The sequence below is a fragment of the Mirounga angustirostris genome, unplaced genomic scaffold (assembly GCF_029215605.1).
Source record: "Mirounga angustirostris isolate CCGP_5_RB_7025 unplaced genomic scaffold, mMirAng1.0.hap1 SCAF_7, whole genome shotgun sequence".
In the NCBI taxonomy this organism is placed as follows: Eukaryota; Metazoa; Chordata; class Mammalia; order Carnivora; family Phocidae; genus Mirounga; species Mirounga angustirostris.
Window position 1 is genome coordinate 30,403,017 of NW_026991715.1, and position 20,984 is coordinate 30,424,000.

The window sequence follows — 20,984 nt, forward strand, 5'->3', positions numbered from 1 at the left end:
CCCATTTTAGTGGGTATGAGGTAGTGTCTTATTGTGGTTTTAATTTGCATTGAATTTTCCATCATTTCCATAATGAGTAATGTTGTTGAGCATTTTTCATGTACTTACTAGCTCTTCATGTATCTTTTTTCATGAAATATTTAAATCTTTTGCCCATTTTTAATTGGGTTGTTTTACTATTGAGTTGTAAGAGTTCTTTATATATTCTGGGTAGAAGTCCTTTATTAGATGTGTGATTTGCAGATACTTTCTCTCAGTCTGGATTGTGGTTGCATTTTCTTAATGTCTTTTGAAGCACAGAAGTTTTCATTTTTTTGGTACACTTTTATTTTCCCTTCAGTAAGTTGAAATCCTTGAGGGGTGCAGTATCAGATTCTGTTACAGATGGCTTAACAGGAAGGTTGCTTGGGAATTTGGCACAAACCATGCTACTGTTTCCATGAGCACGAGTTACTTTCCCCCAGATTACTCTGGTTTTGTACAGTTTGCCACCAGGAGTTACTGTATTGTTCTTTGCTTTGTACACAGAAGCCCATCTCTTGTCTAGATAAGAGTTCAGTTTCATTTCAAGCATAAACACCTTCGATTTTAAGAAGAGCTGTGTGCTGCTCCCTCTAATTCTGGAGACCTCCCTTAGGGCCAGCAAAAATGGCCCTGGACCACAGCCTTCTAGACATATTTGTCATTTTAGGAGTCCTGTTCCCAGCAGGCCTCTACAGGCTGCAAGATGACAGAAAGAGCTGAACGTTCTTAATTTTGACTGAGTCTTGTTTGTCACGTTTTTCTTCCCTTGTTTATGTTTTTGGTGTTGGATCTGAGAAATCTTTGTCTATCCCGAAGTCATGAAAGTTTTCTGTTTTGTCTTCTAGAAATTCTGTAGCCTTAGCTTTTACATTTAGGTCTGTGATTTATTTTGAGTTAAGCTTTCTGTATGGTAAAGATCTAAATTGGTCTTTGTGTACGTAGACATCCATTTCGTTCTAGCACTATTTTGTTGAAAAGAGCATCTACCATTTCTCCATTGAATTGCCTTGGCATGTTTTTCAGAAATCAGTGGAATAAATGTAAGAGTTTATTACAGGGCTCTCAATTTGTTCATTGATTTGTGTGTCTGTACTTCATAGTCTAAAGATACTTACTAAAGCTTCATAGTAAGTTTTGAAAACGAGAAGTGTTATTCCTCCAACTTTGTTCTTTTTCACAGTTGTTTAGCACTCCTGCATTCTTTGCATTTGCATATCATTTTAGTATCGGTTTGTTAATTTCTGCCTCCCCAAAATCCCCTCCTTGGATTTTGATAGAGATCACGTTGAATCTCTAAATCAGTGGGGGAGGTTTGCCATCTTCCAGTGCACAGGTGTGGTATGTCTTTCCATTTATTTAGATCTTCCAGTATTCAATGTAAATTGTTTTACTTTGCTATTCCTAAGTGAATAGAATTTGGTTTCTTCTTAATTAAATAGATTGAAATACAATTGATTTTCATATATTAATCTTGTAACCTGCAACCTTGCTGAATTCATTTATTAATTCTAGTAGGGCTTCTTTGTGTGGGTGCGTTTATCTGGATTCCTTAGGGTCTTCTAAATACAAGAACATGTCAATAACAAACAGCATTTTTTTCCACTACCCAATCTGGATGCCTTTAATTTTTTTCTCTCTCTCTCATTATTAGAGGGCATGTATGAAAAACCTATAGCTATCAGCATCCTTAATGGTAAAAGACTATTTGAATTACTTTTCTCCTACAATTGGGAACGAGAGAAGGATGCCTGCTCTCACTACTTCTGTTCACCATTGTTCTGGAGGGTCTAGCCATAAAATATTAGTTCTGTTCCTAGTTTGCTGAGAATTTTTACCATGAATGGATGTTGGATTTTGTCAGAAGCTTTTTCTGTATCTGTTGAGATGATCAGAAGAGATTTTTTTCTTTTTTCTAGTTAATAAGGTATATTACATGAACTTATTTTCTGATGTGAAACCAGGCTTTTATTCCTGGGGTATTCCCACATGGCCTTGGTACATAATTCTTTTTACTATATTTCTAGATTAGATTTACTTATATCTTGTTGAATATTTTTGCTTGTATATACGTGAGGAAGGGATAGTGGTATGTAGTTTTGTTGTGATGGTTTTATTTAGCATTGGTATCAGGGTAATAATGACCTCATGGAGTGAGTTGGGAAGTGTTCCCTCCTATTTTTGGAAGAGCTTATTTGTATTATTTCTTCTTAAAATATTTGATAGAATTTACCAGTGAAGGCATTTGGGCTTGGACTTTTCACTGTTGGGAGATTTTTAATTACTGATTCAATTTCCTAAGTTGGATCGGTCTATTCAGAGTCTCTGTTTTTTTCTTGAGTCAGCTTTGGTAATTTGTGTCTTGTTAGGAGTTTGTCCATTTTGTCTGAATTGTCTAATTTGTTGACATAAAGTTTTTCATAGTATATTTTATAATATTTCTCATTTCTGTAGGGGTTAGTGGTGATGTCTTCATTCCCGGTTTTGGTATTTTGTGTCTTGGTTGGTTTAGCTAAAGGATTGTTAATTTTTTTTTTTTATTCTTATGTTAATCCCCATACATTACATCATTAGTTTTAGATGAAGTGTTCCATGATTCATTGTTTGTGCACAACACCCAGTGCTCCATGCAGAATGTGCCCTCCTCAATACCCACCACCAGGCTAACCCATCCTCCCACCCCCCTCCCCTCTAGAACCCTCAGTTTGTTTTTCAGAGTCTATCGTCTCTCATGGTTCGTCTACCCCTCCGATTTCCCCCGCTTCATTCTTCCCCTCCCGCTACCTTCTTCTTCTTCTTCTTTTTTTTTTTTCTTAACATATATTGCATTATTTGTTTCAGAGGTACAGATCTGAGATTCAACAGTCTTGCACAATTCACAGCGCTTATCAGAGCACACACCCTCCCCAGTGTCCATCACCCAGTCACCCCATCCCTCCCACCCCACCCCCCACTCCAACAACACTCAGTTTGTTTCCTGCGATTAAGAATTCCTCATATCAGTGAGGTCATATGATACATGTCTTTCTCTGTTTGACTTATTTCACTCAACATAATACCCTCCAGTTCCATCCACGTCGTTGCAAATGGCAAGATCTCATTCCTTTTGATGGCTGCATAATATTCCATTGTATATATATACCACCTCTTCTTTATCCATTCATCTGTCGATGGACATCTTGGCTCTTTCCACAGTTTGGCTATTGTGGACATTGCTGCTATAAACATCGGGGTGCACGTAGCCCTTCGGATCCCTACTTTTGTATCTTTGGGGTAAATACCCAGTAGTGCAATTGCTGGATCATATGGTAGCTCTATTTTCAACTTTTTGAGGAACCTCCATACAGTTTTCCAGAGTGGCTGCACCAGCTTGCATTCCCACCAACAGTGGAGGAGGGTTCCCCTTTCTCCGCATAAAGGATTGTTAATTTTGTTGATCTTTTGAAAGAACCAGTTTTTCTCTTTTTCATTGATTTCCAAATCCATTTGCTATTATTTTCTTTATTCTGCTTACTCTATGTTTAGTTTGCTTTTCTTTTTATAGTTTCTTAAGGTGAAATCTTACTGGTTTCAGTTATTTCTTTTTTTTTAGCGTAGGAGTTCAAGACCATTCCTTTAGTTGCATCCCATAATTTTGGTATGTTTTGTTTTCATACTTACTTAGTTCAAAATATTTTTAAATTTCCCTTGTGATGTCTTACTTTGACCCTTGGATTATTTAGTAACACGTTAATCAATTTCCGCATATTTTGGGATTTCCCCAGTTTTTCCTGTTGATTCCTAATCTAATTCCATTGTGGGATTACAAAGCATTGAACATATTTTGCATGATTCCAGTTTTTTTTAAAATTTATTGAGAATTGTTTTATGCATGTTTTTGTATAGCCTGTGATCTAAGAATGGTTTTTAGATTATTAAAGAGTTGTTAAAGAAGAATATGTGACAAAGGTAGTATGTGGCTTGCAAAACCTAAAGTATTTGCATCCCACTTGGTCATGGTATTTAATCATTTTTATATGGTGGACAGGAAAGGTTTGACAACCCCTGGCACAGCAGTGGTCTATTTTATAGAGACTATTCCATGTGCATTTGAAAAAAAACAAAACAAAACCTGTATATTTTGATACTGTAGGGTGTCATAAGTTCTGTGGATTTCAGTTAGATCAGGTTGGTTGATAGTGTTGTTCAAGTCTTCTGTATCCTTGCTTATTTTCTAATTGTTTTATTGTTGAGAGTGTGAGATTGCAAGTTGGGATATCCCCAACTTGTTACTGGTGAAGTGAACAAGTGAACAAGTCAATATCATTAAGTATATCCACAGTGTCATGCAACCATCACCACTGTCCATTTCCAGAACTTTTCATCATCTCAGATGGAACTCTGTACCCATTAAACAGCAACCCCCCTTCCCTTAGCCCCTTGGTAACCACCATTCTACTTTCTGTCTCTATGAATTTGCCTATCTAAGTAGAATCATATACTGTTTGTCCTTTTGTGACTGGATTTTTTCACTTAGCTTAATCTTTTCAAGGTTTATTCATGTTATAGCAGGTATCAGAGTTTCATTTCTTTCCAAGACTGAATGGGTTCTCTCGTATGCATATACCACATTTTGTTAACCCTTTTATCAGTTGATGGACATTTAGGTTGTTTCTACCTTTTGGTAGAATAGTGAATAATGCCACCATGAACATTGTTGTACAGGTATTTGTCAGACTCTGCTTTTTTAAATCATTTGGTATCCTATGCCTGGAAGTAGAATTGCTGGATTTTATGGTAATTCTGTTTAACTTCTTGAGAAACTGCCAAACTGTTTTCCACAGCAGCTGTATCATTTACACATTAATGTTAGCAGTGCTTTAGAGTTCCGATTTCTGTACATTCTTGCCAATACTTGTTAATTTCCGTTTTGCTTTTTTTTTTTTTTTAAAAAATGGATGTGAAGTGGTATCTCATTGTTGTTCTAAAGTCACTTTGTTGGTTTTTTATTTATTTGAGAGAGAGAAAGCATGAGTGGGGGGAGGGGCAGAGAGAGAGGGAGAAGCAGACTCCCTGCTCGGCAGGGAGCCACATGTGGGGCTGATTGATTCCAGGACCCCAAGATCATGGAAGGCAGACGCTTAACTGACTGAGCCACCCAAATGCCCCTAAAGTCACTTTGTTTTGAGACTTTAATCTTCTTAGTTTGTAACAAGTTTAGGAGAAGTAAGGTACTGCCATTTTATACATTTCTTAAAAGAATGATGTTTTTGTGTGCTTTGTATGTGTTTGTGATGATACTGAAGGAGTGAGTACATGTCACACTTTGTTTTCCTGGGAGCCCCGCATTTCTAAGAACAGTTAAATTTCAGCCCTCCCTAGTAGTCTTGTTAATGTGTGAATACTGTCTTTGCTTTTTCAAGGTCTAGAATTTATCTAGGACTGTTATCATACTAATTTTCTTGTAATTTATAGAATCTACCTTCATGTAGAGCAAAATGTCTGTGGACCTCTGGACCTCTCCTTGCTCGCTTTGCAGCCTCAGGTAGCATTTAAAATCTCCCCGCTTCTTTTTCCCCATTTGTACATTAAACAGAATATTTACACAGGGATTATTGGTTGTTGATTGGATTAGACACTATGTGTAATGGCCATAGCATACTGCATCAGGGGATAACCAGTAAATGGTATTCTCATTCTTCTTCTGAAACTTCAGACTGGATTTACCTCTCTTGTCATCTTCCTTCCCGTCTTTGTCCTGGCTGTCTAGAGATCAGAGTGCAGCTTCGAGGTGTTGTCTGTTAGTTAGGTACTCCTTGTACTATCATTTGTCGCAGCCAAACAGCTAAGTCCCTTTAGGGGGACTTGGCACGCAAGTCTTCTTGCTCTTGTTCAGGTCTCTTTTCACTAAAGTTTCCTCTAGTTTCAATCCTATTTTGTGTTTTTTCTCTCTGTTTTATTTTGACAGGTGACAAAAGGGACATTAGAGTTAACCTGCAGCGCCTTGAATTGCCGGTTGACAATATGTCCTTCGCCTTGAGTAGAGGCAGAGCTCTTCTTTTTCTTCTTTTCTCTGAACCAAAATTGTCTTTTTAGTTTTGCTTAGCAATTTTTTCTTGACAAGCTTCTGCTCGTTTTTGGCTCTAGCTTTCCTGACACTATTCTTGTAACTGCTTGCAACTCATTTGTATATGTCTTTGGTTGTGGGCCCCTCCCTGTTCCATCTTTTTATATAAACTTCTTTATATTCTGAGCCCTTAGGACTTCTCTTTATGGGTCCACATTGGTTTATTTTTTCCTGTTCCTCCTTATCTGAATTCTTTGCAATTGAATAATCAAAACTGAGTCTTGCAAGTTAACCAATTATTTTGTACTGCCTACCTAGGCCACATAGCCACTCTTGAGGGTTTTTTGGACATTTTTAATTTCTGCCTTTTTTGAAAGGAAATTTGAGGGTTCCTGACTTTTCTTTCTGATTTCAGCCCCAAGAAAGATAATCTACCAGCACTGGGTGAAAAATTTACATGTGTCCTTCCCATCCATTACATCCATTATGAATTGTTCAGTTTTACAGTAATAAGAGTTTGGCTGGTCATTTATTTTGTGTCTGTATCTTTTTCCGTAGGCACTTCTGGCATTTAACATTAGAATGTATACCACCTTTTACCCAGAGTTCATGCTCACTTAGTTGTGTTTTTTTTCTTTTAGTTTTTTTTTTTTAAAGATTTTATTTATTTATTTGACAGAGAGAGACACAGCTAGAGAGGGAACACAAGCAGGGTGAGTGGGAGAGGGAGAAGCAGGCTCCCCACTGAGCAGGGAGCCCGATGTGGGACTCGATCCCAGGACCCTGAGATCATGACCTGAGCCGAAGGCAGACGCTTAACCGACTGAGCCACCCAGGCGCCCCAGCAGACTCTATTTTTTATATGAGTTTTAGGTTCACAGCAAATAAGAGTGGAAACTACAGAGAGTTCCCACACATCCCTGCCTCCACACATGCACCCAGCTACCAAAACCCTACACTGGTACATTTATTAGTCTTACCTATCTTGACATATCATTATCACCCCAAATCGATGGTGTACATTAGGTTTCATTTTTGGTGTTGTATGTTTTGTGGATTGTAACAAATGAGTAATGACAGGTATGTACCTCTCTAGTACTGGTAATACACAGAAGTATATCTACAGTATACAGAATAGATTCACTGCCCTAAAAATCCTCTGTGCTCTGCCTGTTCATTCCTTACTCCTTCTGACCTGCAACCACTGATATTTTTACTGTCTCTATAGTTTTGCCTTTTCCAGAAGGGCATCTAGTTAGAATCATACAGTATGTAGCCTTGTCAGATTGGTTTCTTTCACTTAGTAACATGCATTTAAGTTCCCTCATCCCTTTTCATGCCTTGATAGCTCATTTCTTTGTAGAGCTGAATTATTCCATCAACTGGAAATTATCACAGTTTATCCATTCACCTGCAAAAGGACATCTTGGTTGCTTTCAAGTTTTGGCAGTCATGGGTAAAGCGGCTTATAAACATCTGTGTGTAGGTTTTTGTGTGGACATAAGTTTTTAGCTCCTTTGTGTAAATACTGAGGAGCATGTTTGTGGATAATATGGTAAGAGTATGTTAAGTTTTGTAAGAAACCACCAAACCGTCTTCCAAAGTGGCTGTACCATTTTATATTCCCACTAGCAGTGAATGAGAATTCCTGTTGTTGCACATCCTCACCAACTTTTGGTGTTGTCACACTTTTGGATTTTGGCCATTCTTGTGGGTGTACAGTGGTATTTTATTGCTATCTTAGTTTGCATTTACTGATGACACATGATGTGGAGCATGTTTTTATATGCTTATTTGTTATGTATATATCTTCTTTGATGAGGTGGCTGGTTATGTCTTTGACCCATTTTTTAAATTGGGTTACTTATTTTCTTGTTGAATTTTAAGAGTTCTTTGTATATTTTGGGTAATAGTCCTTTACCAGGTATGTCTTTTGTACATATTTTCTCCCAGGCTGTGGCTTGTCTTGTTATTCTGTTGATAGTGTCTTTTGCAGAGCAGAAGCTTTGAATTTTTAATAAAGTCTGGCTTATCAGTTCTTTCATGGTTCATGCCTTGATGTTGTATCTAGAAAGTCATTACCATATTCATGGGTCATCTAGATTTTCTGCTGTGTTATCTTCTAGAACCTCTTACAGTTTTGTGTTGTACATTTAGGTCTTTGATTGACTTTGAGGTAATTTTTGTGAAGGGTGGGACGTCTGTGTGTAGATTAATTTTTTTGCATGTGGTTGTACTTGTATTTGTTGAAAAGACTATCTTTTCTCCATTATTGCCTTTGTTCCTTCATCAGAAATCGGTTAACTGTATTTATATGGTTATACATATATACGCTTGGACTCATCAAGAAAAAAAGAGAAAAGGCCCAAATAAATAAAATCAGGAACAAGAGAGAAGTAACAGCTGAAACCATAGAAATAAAAAGGAATATAAGAGACTACTATGAAAAATGGTATGCCAACAAATTGGACAATGTTTCCAAAATTAAATCGGGAGGAAGTAGAAAATCTGAACAAACTGATTACTAGTAATGAAATTGAATCAGTAATCAAAAAACTGCCCCAACAAACAAAGGCTCAAGGCCAGATGGCTTCAGAGGTGAATTCTATCAAACATTTAAAGAAGAGGTAATACCTATTTTTCTCAAACTATTACAAAAATAGAAGAAGAAGGAAAGCTTCCAGATTAATTCTACAAGGCCAGCCTTTCCCTTACACCAAAACCAGATCGAGACACCGCAAAAAAGAAAACTATGGGCCAATATCCCTGATGGACTGAGATGCACAAATCCTAAACAAAATATTAACAAACCAAATTGAACAGTAAGTTAAAAGGATCATTCACCACAATCAAGTGAGATTTATTCCACGGGTGCAAGGGTGGTGTGGTATCTAAACCAACCAGTGTGATATATTACATTAGTAACATGAAAGGTAAAAATGGTAATAATCATCTCAGTAGATGCAGAAGCATTTGACAGAAATCATTATCTGTTTATGATAAAGTGGATTTAGAGGAAAACATACCTCAATATAGTAAAGACGATATATATGACAAACCCACAACTAACATCATACTCAATGGTGAAAAACTTAAAGTTTTTCTTTAAAGATCAGGAACAAGATAAGGATGGCCATTCTTGCCACTTACTTGTATTCAACATAGTACTGAAATCCTAACTGCAGCAATCAGACAAGAAAAAGAAATAAAAGGCACCCATATTGGAAAGGAAGAAGTAAAACTGTCATTATTTGCAGATTATGTGGTGTGTGTATGTGTGTGTGTGTGTGTGTGTAATCCTGAAGACCACCAAAAAAAACTACCAGAACTAAGAAAGGAAATCAGTAAAGTTGTAGGATCAACTTTAGATCAATTGAACAAGATAGAGCGCCCAGAAATAAGCTCACACTTAATATGGTCAGGTAATCTGCGACACAGGAGGCAAGAATATACAATGGGGAAAAGACAGTCTCTTCAGTAAATGGTGTTGGGGAAACTGGGCAGCTGCATGTGAACAAATGAAACTGGACCACTTTCTTACACCACACACCAAAAAAACTCAGACGACCTAATTGTGAGACCTGAAACCATAAAACTTCTTGAAAAACATAGGGCAGTGATCACTTGGACATCAGCCTTAGCAACATATTTATGGGATATGTCTCCTCAGGCAAGGAAAACAAAGACAAAAGTTAACTATTAGGACTACAAAATAAAAAGCTTTGTAACAGTTAAGGAAACCTTCAACAAAAGGAAAAAGCAGTCTGCTGGATGTAAGAAGATATTTATAACTGAGGTATCTGATAAAGGGTAATATCCAAAATAAATAAAAGAACTTAACACAACACCAAGAAAAAAACCCAAACCAAACAAACAATTGGGTTAGAAAAATGGGCAGAGAATCTGAATAGGCCTTTTTCTGAAGAAGACCTACAGATAGTCAACTGACATATGAAAAGATGTTCAGTGTCACTGATCATCAGGGAAATGCAAATCAAATCACAGGGAGATGCCACCTCACACCAGTCTGAACGGCTAGTATCAGAAGGACAAATAAGTGTTGACAAGGATGTGGAGAAAAGAGAATCCTTGTGCACTGTTTGTGGTGGTATATGTTGGTGCAACCACTGTGGAAAACAGTATGCAGATTTCCAAGAAAATTAAAAATAGAAAATACCATATTATCCAGTAATTCCACTACTGGATATTTACCCAGAGAAAGTGAAAACACTAATTTTTTTTTTTTTCTCAAACACTTAATTTGAAAAGATATGTGCACCCCTGTGTTTGTTGTAACATTATTTACAATAGCCAAGATACGGGAGTAAGCTAAGTATCCATCAATAGATATAAGTGAATAAAGGAGATATATACACAATGGAATATTACTCAACTATAAAAATGAATGAGATCTTGCCATTTTGCAACAAGATGGATGGACCTAGAGGGTATTATGCTAAATGAAGTAAGTCAGACAAAGAGAGACAAATACCATATGATTTCACACATATGTGGAATCTAAAAAACCAAGCAAATGAACAAATAAAAAACCAGAAACAGACTCATAAATACAGAGAACAAACTGGTGGTTGCTGGAGGGGGTGGTGTACAAAACAGGAGAAGAGGATTAAAAGATTCAAAATTCCAGTTACACATAAAATAAGTTTTGGAGATGAAAAGTACAGCATAGAGAATAATAATATAATAATATTGTATAGTGTTGTTTGGTGACAGATGGCAACTACGTTTATCGTGGTGAGCACTGAGTAATATACAGGATTATCTAGTCGCTGTGTTGTACACCTGAAACCATTATGGTATTGTGTGTTAACTCTACGTCAATAAGAAAAAATTTAAAATAAAAATAAAAAATAAATGTGATACTGCCTATCCTTATATTTGTATTTGGATAAGTTTTAAAATCATCATATTCAAAGACATTACTGATTTTGTTTTTGTTTTTTTTTGGTAAAGTAACAGACTCAAAGCCAGGGAGGACAGTGATACTTAAGTGAAATATCTGAAAATATTTTTCGTAGAGTGCTTGTGTTGGCTTAAAGGAAACATAAAGAATCTGGGGTTTCTAATTCACTCATTAATCGTTTTTTTCTGTCTGGTTTGTTTACAGACGTTCAGCCCGTTGCCTATGAAGAGCCGAAACATTGGTGTTCAATTGTCTACTATGAATTAAACAATCGTGTTGGGGAGGCTTTTCATGCATCTTCTACTAGCGTGTTAGTAGATGGATTTACAGACCCTTCGAATAACAAAAGTAGATTCTGCTTGGGGTTGTTGTCAAATGTTAATCGTAATTCAACAATTGAAAACACTAGGCGACATATCGGAAAAGGTAATTTTGTCATTTCCCTGTGTTCAGTTGAAATCAGTCATTTGTTGTGCTCGCTGTGTACTGTGAGTCGTGCAAGGCGCTGGAGTATACTGCGAGCCTGAGGCGTGGGCTCTGCCCTCAAGTTGCAGATGCTAGAGAATGTATTAAGTCAAGACCTAATCAGGCCTCTTTTCCTTATCCTGCTTAGTTTTTCGTCATAGTACTTAGGATCTGAAATCATACTATTTCTGTATTTATTTTTTGAGTGTCTTCTTGACTGGAATATAAGCTTTACAGAAATTTGCTTTGTTCACGGCATTATTTTCAGCTAGAACAGTGCCTGGCTCATAGTAAGTACACGGCAAATATTTCTGGAATATATGAATGCTGGTGAAGGATTAGAATTTTTTAATTATGGTATTTTGAGTTGAGGTGCCTTGTAAGAATTTCTGTTAATGTTGGAGGAGCTGGGTTACAGATAAGAAGTCCAGTTTGAATGATAACAAGTCTCCAGTGGCTTCACCACCACCTCTCCTGCCTTTTAAATTCAGGTATAACTAGGTTTTATTTATATTTCATCCCACAAGACAGTTGCCACAACAAACAAGGAACTTTTCCCACCTCAGTGAAATGTCCGAGTCTCACGCATCAGATGGTCAGGAAGGAAACCTATCCCAGGTAGAGTGTATTGCCTGTCTTGTAAGTTGAGTTTTTACCACTAGCTCTGTTTTGCTTCTTGGACTTGAGGAAAGTCTCAGTCCAAGTTAGAACCAAAGGTACACTTATACCTTTTACCTGCACAAAAGGTAAACTATACTTGTACCTACAAAAGGTACAATTGTAATTGTAATGTGATTTCTTACAGAAGAGATTCAGCAAAATGCTATGGCCAAAATTAAGTTGAAAAGAAAGCTTCCATTCTTTTTTGACTATTGCCAGCGTGGCATTGATTTTGTAGGTGAAATGCCTCACTGCTGTGTATTGGTTTTCCCATTACAGTAGGATGATTTAAGAGAAATCTACCTGGTGAATTCTTAAATTCTAGACTCTGTTTTCCCATTTTTCCTAGTATCCAGTTCTAGGATCCCTTCCTCCATGGGTCATTTTATTTGCTCAGAAACAAAACATAGTTTTTCGTATCATAGCCTAATATAAGTCTTTGACTCACATGTGTATGAGGTATGAGTGTACAAGGATGGTCTTTTTAGCATTGTTTGTGGTGGTGAAAAGTTGGAAACAACTTCAGCTTTAGCTATATAATTTGAAGTTTTAATATTGGAAGTATATTCACATTATTTACATATATATTTTTAAAATACCAAAACCATTCTTTTCAAGGGAAGTAAAATAAATCTGCCATTTAAAGTCTCTTCCTGTGACCTGAAATTACATATGTGACTTAGGGTCTTTTTTTTTTTTTTTAAATTTTATTTATTTATTTGAGAGAGAGAGCACACGAGACAGGGGAGGGTCAGAGGGAGAAGCAGACTCCCTGCTGAGCAGGGAGCCCGATGCGGGACTCGATCCAGGGACTCCAGGATCATGACCTGAGCCGAAGGCAGTCGCTTAACCAACTGAGCCACCCAGGCACCCTACTTAGGGTCTTTTTTAATGCTCCTGTACTCTCCATTAGTAAAAAAGAATGCAGAGCGTTTTGCCTATTGACTCTTTGTGATAGTTAAATTAACTTAGCACCAAGTGTTCCTTTGAAAGGACTCATCCTAGGTGTTTTTTTTCTTTTTGCCTTCGCTTTCTCTCATAGAGATAATAAATGATTGTTGGCAAAGAGAAAAGAACCTAAGAACTGACAAACTTAATAAGCTGCCAACCTGAGGCTTACATTTTAGTTATTTAAGGACCTTTGTAGACCTCTTGATTATCTTTGGCGGTGTAAGGCCCTCTAGTGGTAGCTTCTGTCTACAGACTGTTGGTCTTTTGCTGTAGGTTAGTGGGTATTCTTGATTGCACTCTAGACAACCGCTTTGGTTTCGTTATACTGCGGTATTAAGGTGAGTCTTGTAATGCTCGTCTTTTTAAGGTGTTCACCTGTACTATGTTGGTGGAGAAGTGTATGCAGAGTGCCTCAGTGACAGCAGCATATTTGTTCAGAGTAGGAACTGCAACTTTCATCATGGCTTTCATCCTACCACTGTCTGTAAGATTCCCAGCAGTTGCAGCCTCAAAATTTTTAACAACCAAGAGTTTGCTCAGCTTCTGGCTCAATCTGTCAACCATGGATTTGAGGCAGTGTATGAGCTCACCAAAATGTGTACCATTCGAATGAGTTTTGTCAAGGTGAGTGGGTTGTAACCTGTAGCTTAATTTGAGTCACTGTAAATATGTATATTATATTTCTCTAGGTTATGATTTTAAAATATCTTTGTGACATGAAAGTCAGTATTTACTTTTGACCTGACTTAATAGGTTTTTAAAGGATATTCTTGAGTTTTAAAGCTTTAAAACCACATGGTAGGTCTAAGTTTTAATTTTATAATCCAGACATAAAATGCATGATACTGATTTTGATATTGAATAGGGGCTGAGTTTACAAAGAGCTTCGGTTAAAGACTGAATTGCTAGAAAGCATTTAATATTAAAATTGCTTTTGAAGTTCCTTAGCTTCAGCAGTTTCAATTATTATTAGATCCCACTGGAGTGACTTAAAAAATTCTTTAGAAGACTAAAATTAGCTTCCTTGCATTTAACCTCTGTTATTAAGGATTTGCAAAGTTGAAAGAACTTTTCAAGTTTATCCCTTGCTCTTGGCCTGATTTTACTGGCCTTCCGAAGATGATGGTTTGTGAGTAAAATTAGGAAAGAATTTTAGTGACACATATAAGCATCCTGTATTCTATCCACTTGGTCCTTAAGGTTTTAACCGAAGAAGAACAACTGTGAAATGCTCTGAGTGGGCTTTTTCTTTTTGACATTCAGACCCACAGTCCAGTGTTGCCTTGCTGCTTTGCTGTCGGTCCTTTCTATGCATCAGTTTATCAGTAGCCCCAAAGGCGTTCCCCCTCCATAGAAACCTAACTTTTTTAAAAAAGATTTTATTTATTTATTTGATTGAAAGAGAGAGTGTGTGTGGGGGGAGGGAGCAGAGGGAGAGTGAGAAGCAGACTCCCCGCTGAGCAGGGAGCCTGAGTATGCGGGGATGGGGATGCAGGGCAGGGATGCGGGGCTCAATCCCAGGACTCTTATCAACTGTGCCATCCAGGTGCCCCAGAAACATAACTTTTATATGTTTAATCTCTACTCCCCCATCTCCTCCCTCCCAAGCCTAATTTTCCTGGGCCAGCACTATCGTAAGCTGTAAAGCAGAGAGCTTGGTGAATCCAGGCAAATAAAAGTGAAAAAAAATTTTAATCTTTATCTAGAATTTTAGGCTAAAGTGTTCCAGTTTGATTCGTCCCAGCTACTTTAATTACAGTTGTATGCATTGATCAGATCTACAGTGGCTTACCTCAGTTAAAAAAAAAAAAATCCCAAACCTGAAAACCAAAACTTATTCATAACAAAATCTGATGTGAACTTATATGAGGTTGTTTGTGGGTTTTATTTACCCCATTAAGTGAGAATGTATCTCACTGCAGAAATAATAGTGTTTTAATTATGAGCTGTTGTACTGTATTAACTTTCTAAACTTCAAAAAGAAAAAGAATTCTGAAACATATCTTGCCCCAAGGATTTCTATTAAGGGAATCCTATCTCTTTCAACACTGCAACTCTCTTGCTTTTATTTTTTATTTTTTTATTTTTTAAAGATTTTATTTATTTTTTTTGAGACAGAATGAGAGAGAGTGAGCGAGTGGGGGAGGGAGGAGCAGAGGGAGAAGCAGACTCTCCACTGAACAGGGAGCCTGATGTGGGGCTCAATCCCAGGACGCTGGGATCATGACCTGAACTGGAGGCAGACGCCTAACGACTGAGCCACCCAGGCGCCCAACTCTGTTGCTTTTAATTCCATGGTGAATCCTAAGATTGGTTTTGTGGCCTCCACTGTTAAAGTATCTCTTTGTTAGTTTGTTAAAATTGTCTTAGGCTGGTTGACAGTTTAAAGAGGTATTTGCTATGATATCTTTTCATTTTCTTAGGGCTGGGGAGCAGAATATCACCGGCAGGATGTTACCAGCACCCCCTGTTGGATTGAGATTCATCTTCATGGGCCTCTTCAGTGGCTGGATAAAGTCCTGACTCAGATGGGCTCCCCTCTGAACCCCATATCTTCCGTCTCATAGTGCAGAAGTAGTCTTTTCAATTATATTACTAGTGGACTTGTTTTAATTTTAGGGAAACTTTCAGTACAGATACTGTGAGCTTACATGGAAAACAGATATTACAGCTTATTTTTTTTCTACATAATTGTGACCAATACATTTGTATTTTGTGATGAATCTACATTTGTTTGTTATTCATGTTCATGTGATTAACTCTCAAAAATGTTGTGAGAAATGCAAAGTAAGTGTTGTACTCCAGTTCACAAGTTTGGCATTGATCTTAAACTGGGACATAATTTTGCCTTCTTGTCCCAACCAACTTGTTATTCAGTTTTTTTGAAAAAGTAATACATCACGTGATGACAGATTATAACAGTGTAAGAAGGTGTGCTGTGAAAAGTCTTCCCTTCTTCTCTTAACCCTACAGAAGATCTACTTTTACCAGTTTCTTTGTCCTACCAATGTGAAGAAAGTGTAATTCATTGTTTTGTAAAAGCATATGGTAGGGCTGAAAAGAAACTGTAAGAAAAACCACCCTTTTATTTGAAGGAACACTATGCACTGCTCTAACAAGTAGTGTTCAGTAAAAGCAAAGTGATAGTTTTCTAGGTCATGTCATAAAATTTACATTTAATACAGCTAAATGTTTGTCAGTCTGTTGTGACTTCACTCAGTATATCTTTTGTAAAACATTTCCTTTTTTAAAAAAAAAAATTATTGTAAACAACAGATCTCCAGTATATGTCATTTACTCAGAATCTGTCGTAAGTACTACTTTATAGTTAGTGACAGTGCACGCACGGCCTTGTTCAGCTTTGCTGCTTTTGGCCAATGTTGCAAGAACTCTAATTTTGACATGCATTAATCTTTCATTTTGCACTTTGATGCGTGACAGTTTCTAGTGTAATCTTTTGTGAAACACACTCAAGTGACTTGGACTTGGATGCTTATCCTTACTTCCTTGGTACCCTTTTGTATTAACAAACACTGCAGTTTATAGATTACAGTTGTAGGAAGTTATACTTTTTCTAGCTTTTGTTGTATTTTCAACCTAGATTATAGGACTGTTATTCTATAGCTCCAACTTAAGGTGCCTTTTTAAGTCCCTACCGCTTTATGGGTGTTACTCATGTTGGAAAATCTCATACTTAATCCCACTGCTCTTACTGGTGTCAGTTGCCCTGAGCAAGGGACGGACCTGTGTGCTGTAGCCCGAAGAGCCTCTTCAGTTTGGCCCCAAGTTGAGGCTGCTGGGCTGGTACTTGAATGAATAAGTAGTGGTTGTGGAGATAGTTGACTTTAAAATATTCACGTATCACAGACTGCAGACTGTTCTCTCAGTTACCATACATGCTGGGTTTTTTCCCTTTTTTTTTTTTTTTTTTGCACCTCTGTGGTTGCTAGTCTCTCAGAACACAGTCTTCAAGAGAGGAAAGACACAAATACTCTGAAATACCAGTTCAGTCATGCTGGAAGGCTTTGGGTAAAGAACTTTTAACCTCTTTTTCTAGAGAGCAGTCAGATGGACACTTTGTTATGGCATGAGAACAGAGATGTTATTTTGAAGGAAAAAAATGACCTAATTTACCTATTGGAGAAAGCTATTTTCTGGTGCCTTTTGAAAGTATATGGAGCCATGTCAGTCTTCTATTTAAAATGTTAGTTTGGTTTGACTTTCTACTTTGCCCTTTCTGCTTTTAAGAGAAGAAAAAAAATGCATTTTTTGAGGAAAGGAGAATGCAGTTGGTTTTGTTCTCTGTGCCATTATTTATTGCTTTTACAAAGTGCAGCCAGTGGGTGGCTTTAGTTCTTTCAGGTAAACGAGCCATATGTGTTTCAGCCTGCAGTTCTTTGCTGGGTAAAAGGATCCTTTCTGACCCTCGCCTGAGTTACACATAAGTTTTACACAACATGCATTCTTCATCTTCCAGGGTTGTGTCAGCCACATGAAAGAGAATTATTTGCTTCATGTTCAAACCTAGCTACTTACATTATTCTTTTACTTACCAGGTTTATGGCACAATCTTTGGAACAAATTTATAGGAAGAAAAACCATCCAGGTTGAATGACAGATACACGTAATCAACTTCAGTGGGCTTGAACTGGTGGAAGCTATTGAATTGTTTTATTGATGTTTTCAATTGAGTTAATTAAAAATTGTTTTTATTCATGTTACAGCCTTTAGAAAGTTGGCAGAGTTTTATGTGATTAGCCTTTTCTGTTTTCCCTAAGGAATTTTATCTCATGAAGGGCAGTATTGAAGCTCTTAACTGTTAAAAGTTTAATGGAAAGGTGTAAGTAAGCCTGTTGTATTTCCTAAAAGTGATTAACTCCCCATCGCCTGGATTTTAAGTGAAAATTGTATTCAGTGTAGCTGTTTCTCTAATTCCCGAGGGTGCCCAAAATCCATGGATGAGAAATAAAAAATTGCCAGTGACCAATGAAAAGAAGACACTTCTGAAAGAAACCTTTTCAGAAAATTACAGTTTTAAATTTTTATTTAATCTCTAGAATGGCTTATAGTCAAATTTATGGAAACATCAACACCACTGGAACAATCACGTTTTATAGCTTGTGTAATATATTAACATATGTGAGCTGAAAAGACTAGAGTCTGGAAATAATAAAATGACAACTGGTTTGGTAAATGCAAAAAGAGAAATAGAATCAAAATCTGAGTAATGAATTAATGCAACAGAAAGATGATTGGGAAAAAAATTTAAGAGTTGCATTTGATCAGCATCTCTATAATAAAGTATTATGGTCTTTTAGGTATTGCTTGGCTTAAGTTATGGAATGTCAACTAGTAGGCATGTTCTTGATCTACTGAAGCTAACACTTTTTCCTTAGCGATTAAAGAAGACATCAATCAAAATGTCAAGTCATATACATCAGAATATAAGTCATTTTTCACATTTTATTGTTACGTGAGGAAACTGTGGTAATAGAATTGGCTGGGTTTCTGAGTTGAAATCCACAGTAAGATTACTAGGTAGTTCAGTGAGCTATATATCTCATAATACAGAAAGAGGATATAGCTACTTTATACTTTTCATAACATTTGAGAGTAAGACATCCTTTTAAGATGTAAAATGATCAATAAGTGTTTGGATCTGAAATCTCTTGTCAAGATGAGAACTGGGGCTCACATAAAACCCTTAAGGGTACCTGTGGGAAACAGTCCTCCTGTAATAGTATTCTGTTGAAGGAGAAGGTTTATACAAAAAATAAAATCCTACCAGTAGCAGAGAACCTCCAAAAAGTCTGATAGTACCTGTTTAAGTACTGTCTGTTACAGAGAGCATCTAATACATCAGCTTAGATCCATTTCTTTATACTCTTTGTAGTTGCTTGCTCAGTATTACTTTGGATTGTTATCACTTTCCCACTTAAAATATTTTGGTATCTTTCATACTTATTGAAGAAGGAAGGCTCTTCTGATAATTTTGAATTCAACTTCCGGTGATGACTTCAGTTTTAGATCTGTTAACTTCAGGGGGTCTGAGCCCTTCTTTGTCTTACTAGTTAAATCCTCACTCCCTCTCTCAGATAGGAATATAGATGTGTGTCCTCATTATAGCAAGGAGCTAGATAAGCAAGGATCTTTTAAAGTAGTAGATAGCATGGTGGTTTCAGGCATGTTTGGTGATTTTTGTGGGAGGGAGTTTTCCTGAACATTGGTTTATGGGTGGTCTCTTGAGATACTAAGCAGGGCAGCTTCCTGGGGGTAATCTCAGGCTTGAGGCCTGTTTCCTCCAGAGCAGCACCCATTTTCCCAGGTGATACCGGTGGGATTTGGGGGAGATTTTCTCCTCACAGCAGATGCATATATGGGAAGTGACAATTCAAGGCCTTTCTTCTGCATAAACAGTGGTGCCTGCTGGACTTAGGAGAGGTGACAGTATTTATCCAGCCTTTGTTCTGTTCCATTATTCCTAATAGAAGCTTCTCTTCTAAAATACAACTGTGTTATAACTGAAGTGTTAACCTGAAATTGGATGGTTTACAAAAACCAATGAGAGGGAGTTTAGATAGCAAAAAAATTTTTTTTTCAAATAAGAGCTTATGATACAATACTTGATGGTAGCAGTTGCTGTAAAACAAGTGATGGGATATTTTGGTGAAAAGATGCAAGCGCAGGATTCTTCTGTCATTCATGGCAGAGTGAAAAAGATCTGTGTGGTTCTTGTCCCAATAATTCAATTCTGAAAATTCTTGGAATCATCATAAAACCATTGTCCTTTAAGGATTCATTTGAAGATCGTGTTCTTAAAAAGTTGAGAATTTTGTGTGCGGGTAGGTTCTTTTCCCTCAGTAACTAGTGCCTTGTTGATACGAGCTGGTATTGACTATAATAAAGCTACAGTGAGGCCAAACAATTCCACGTTCCTTACTTTTATAAGGAATTTTTTAGAATCGGATTTTCCCTTCTCATGTCGTTGGAGATGATGTTGCTTTGATTTATTCATGAAGTATTTTATGTGTAGGGACTCTTGAAGATAATAGTTGGGCAAGTGATTTTCTTCTTAATCTGGTGGGTTAAAATTGCATTTTGAAAATCACTTATTTTAAAATTGGATAGGATTGTAATCAAGAAAACTGGATTGTTTGTATGTACCTGCCCACCTTCCCTTAAAAAGGTTTTGCATATGCAGATGATAAAGACCAAACCAATGGCTGCACTATAGATCTGCTTCTTATTTGTACTTGTTCTGCTTCCGTTTTTGTTGTAGAAAATGAAATTCTAGCAACATGTTTCAATTCTGTTGCCTTTTTGATACTTATAAAAATGTATTAGGTTTTACTATATTGTGCTTTTCAAAGCCATAACTCTTAAGAACTTTGTTTTTGCATATCGTTTGCTAATACTTTATTTTAATAAATCTCGAAACCTGCTTAATGTGTGTGTGGGGGGTTTGTTTTTTTTGTGTGTGTGTGTGTACTCTCTTTTGACTTAGCGTGTTTCACTGAGTGCAGTTATAAAAAGGATGAGATGACCAGTTGCTATGAGCGGCTGTGTTATCTGTGTGTGCATGGGCAATAGAAAATGGATATACCATGCCTTTCCACTCAGCAGATTTGCTCAAAATATCAGTGTTTTTCCATTCTGTTTGTAAGAGAGTTGATGTATTTTTCTTTGTTTGTTGAGTTTAATTTAGTTGTGAAGAAGTATTTAATAGATCTAGTCTGGGGTATTTTTGTTTAAACACTAATTTCCCTTCTCTTGGTCTGTCTGTAAATGAGTGGTGTTGACCTGATGATTAGGAGATAGAGTAGCTCTTAGCAGAACCGGCTCTGGGTTCTGCCTGTCTCCACGGGGATCCTGGGTCTTATAGGCTCTCTTAGCTCTGTGACCTTTGGCAAGTTGCTT

At 37.0% G+C, this 20,984-nt stretch overlaps 1 protein-coding gene across 5 annotated transcripts in view; it reads left to right on the forward strand.

The window, feature by feature from the left end:
• Positions 1-20,513, forward strand: part of SMAD5 (SMAD family member 5) — a 53,829-nt gene extending 33,316 nt beyond the window's left edge. For all 5 annotated transcript variants that reach the window (XM_045892835.3, XM_064595929.1, XM_045892862.3 and 2 more), the window contains 3 exons: positions 11,196-11,417; positions 13,435-13,691; positions 15,491-20,513. In XM_045892835.3, coding sequence (XP_045748791.1) covers positions 11,196-11,417; positions 13,435-13,691; positions 15,491-15,634 — 623 coding nt within the window. In that variant the 3' untranslated portion in view covers positions 15,635-20,513. The remainder of the gene's footprint in view (positions 1-11,195; positions 11,418-13,434; positions 13,692-15,490) is intronic.
• Positions 20,514-20,984: the final 471 nt, after the last annotated feature.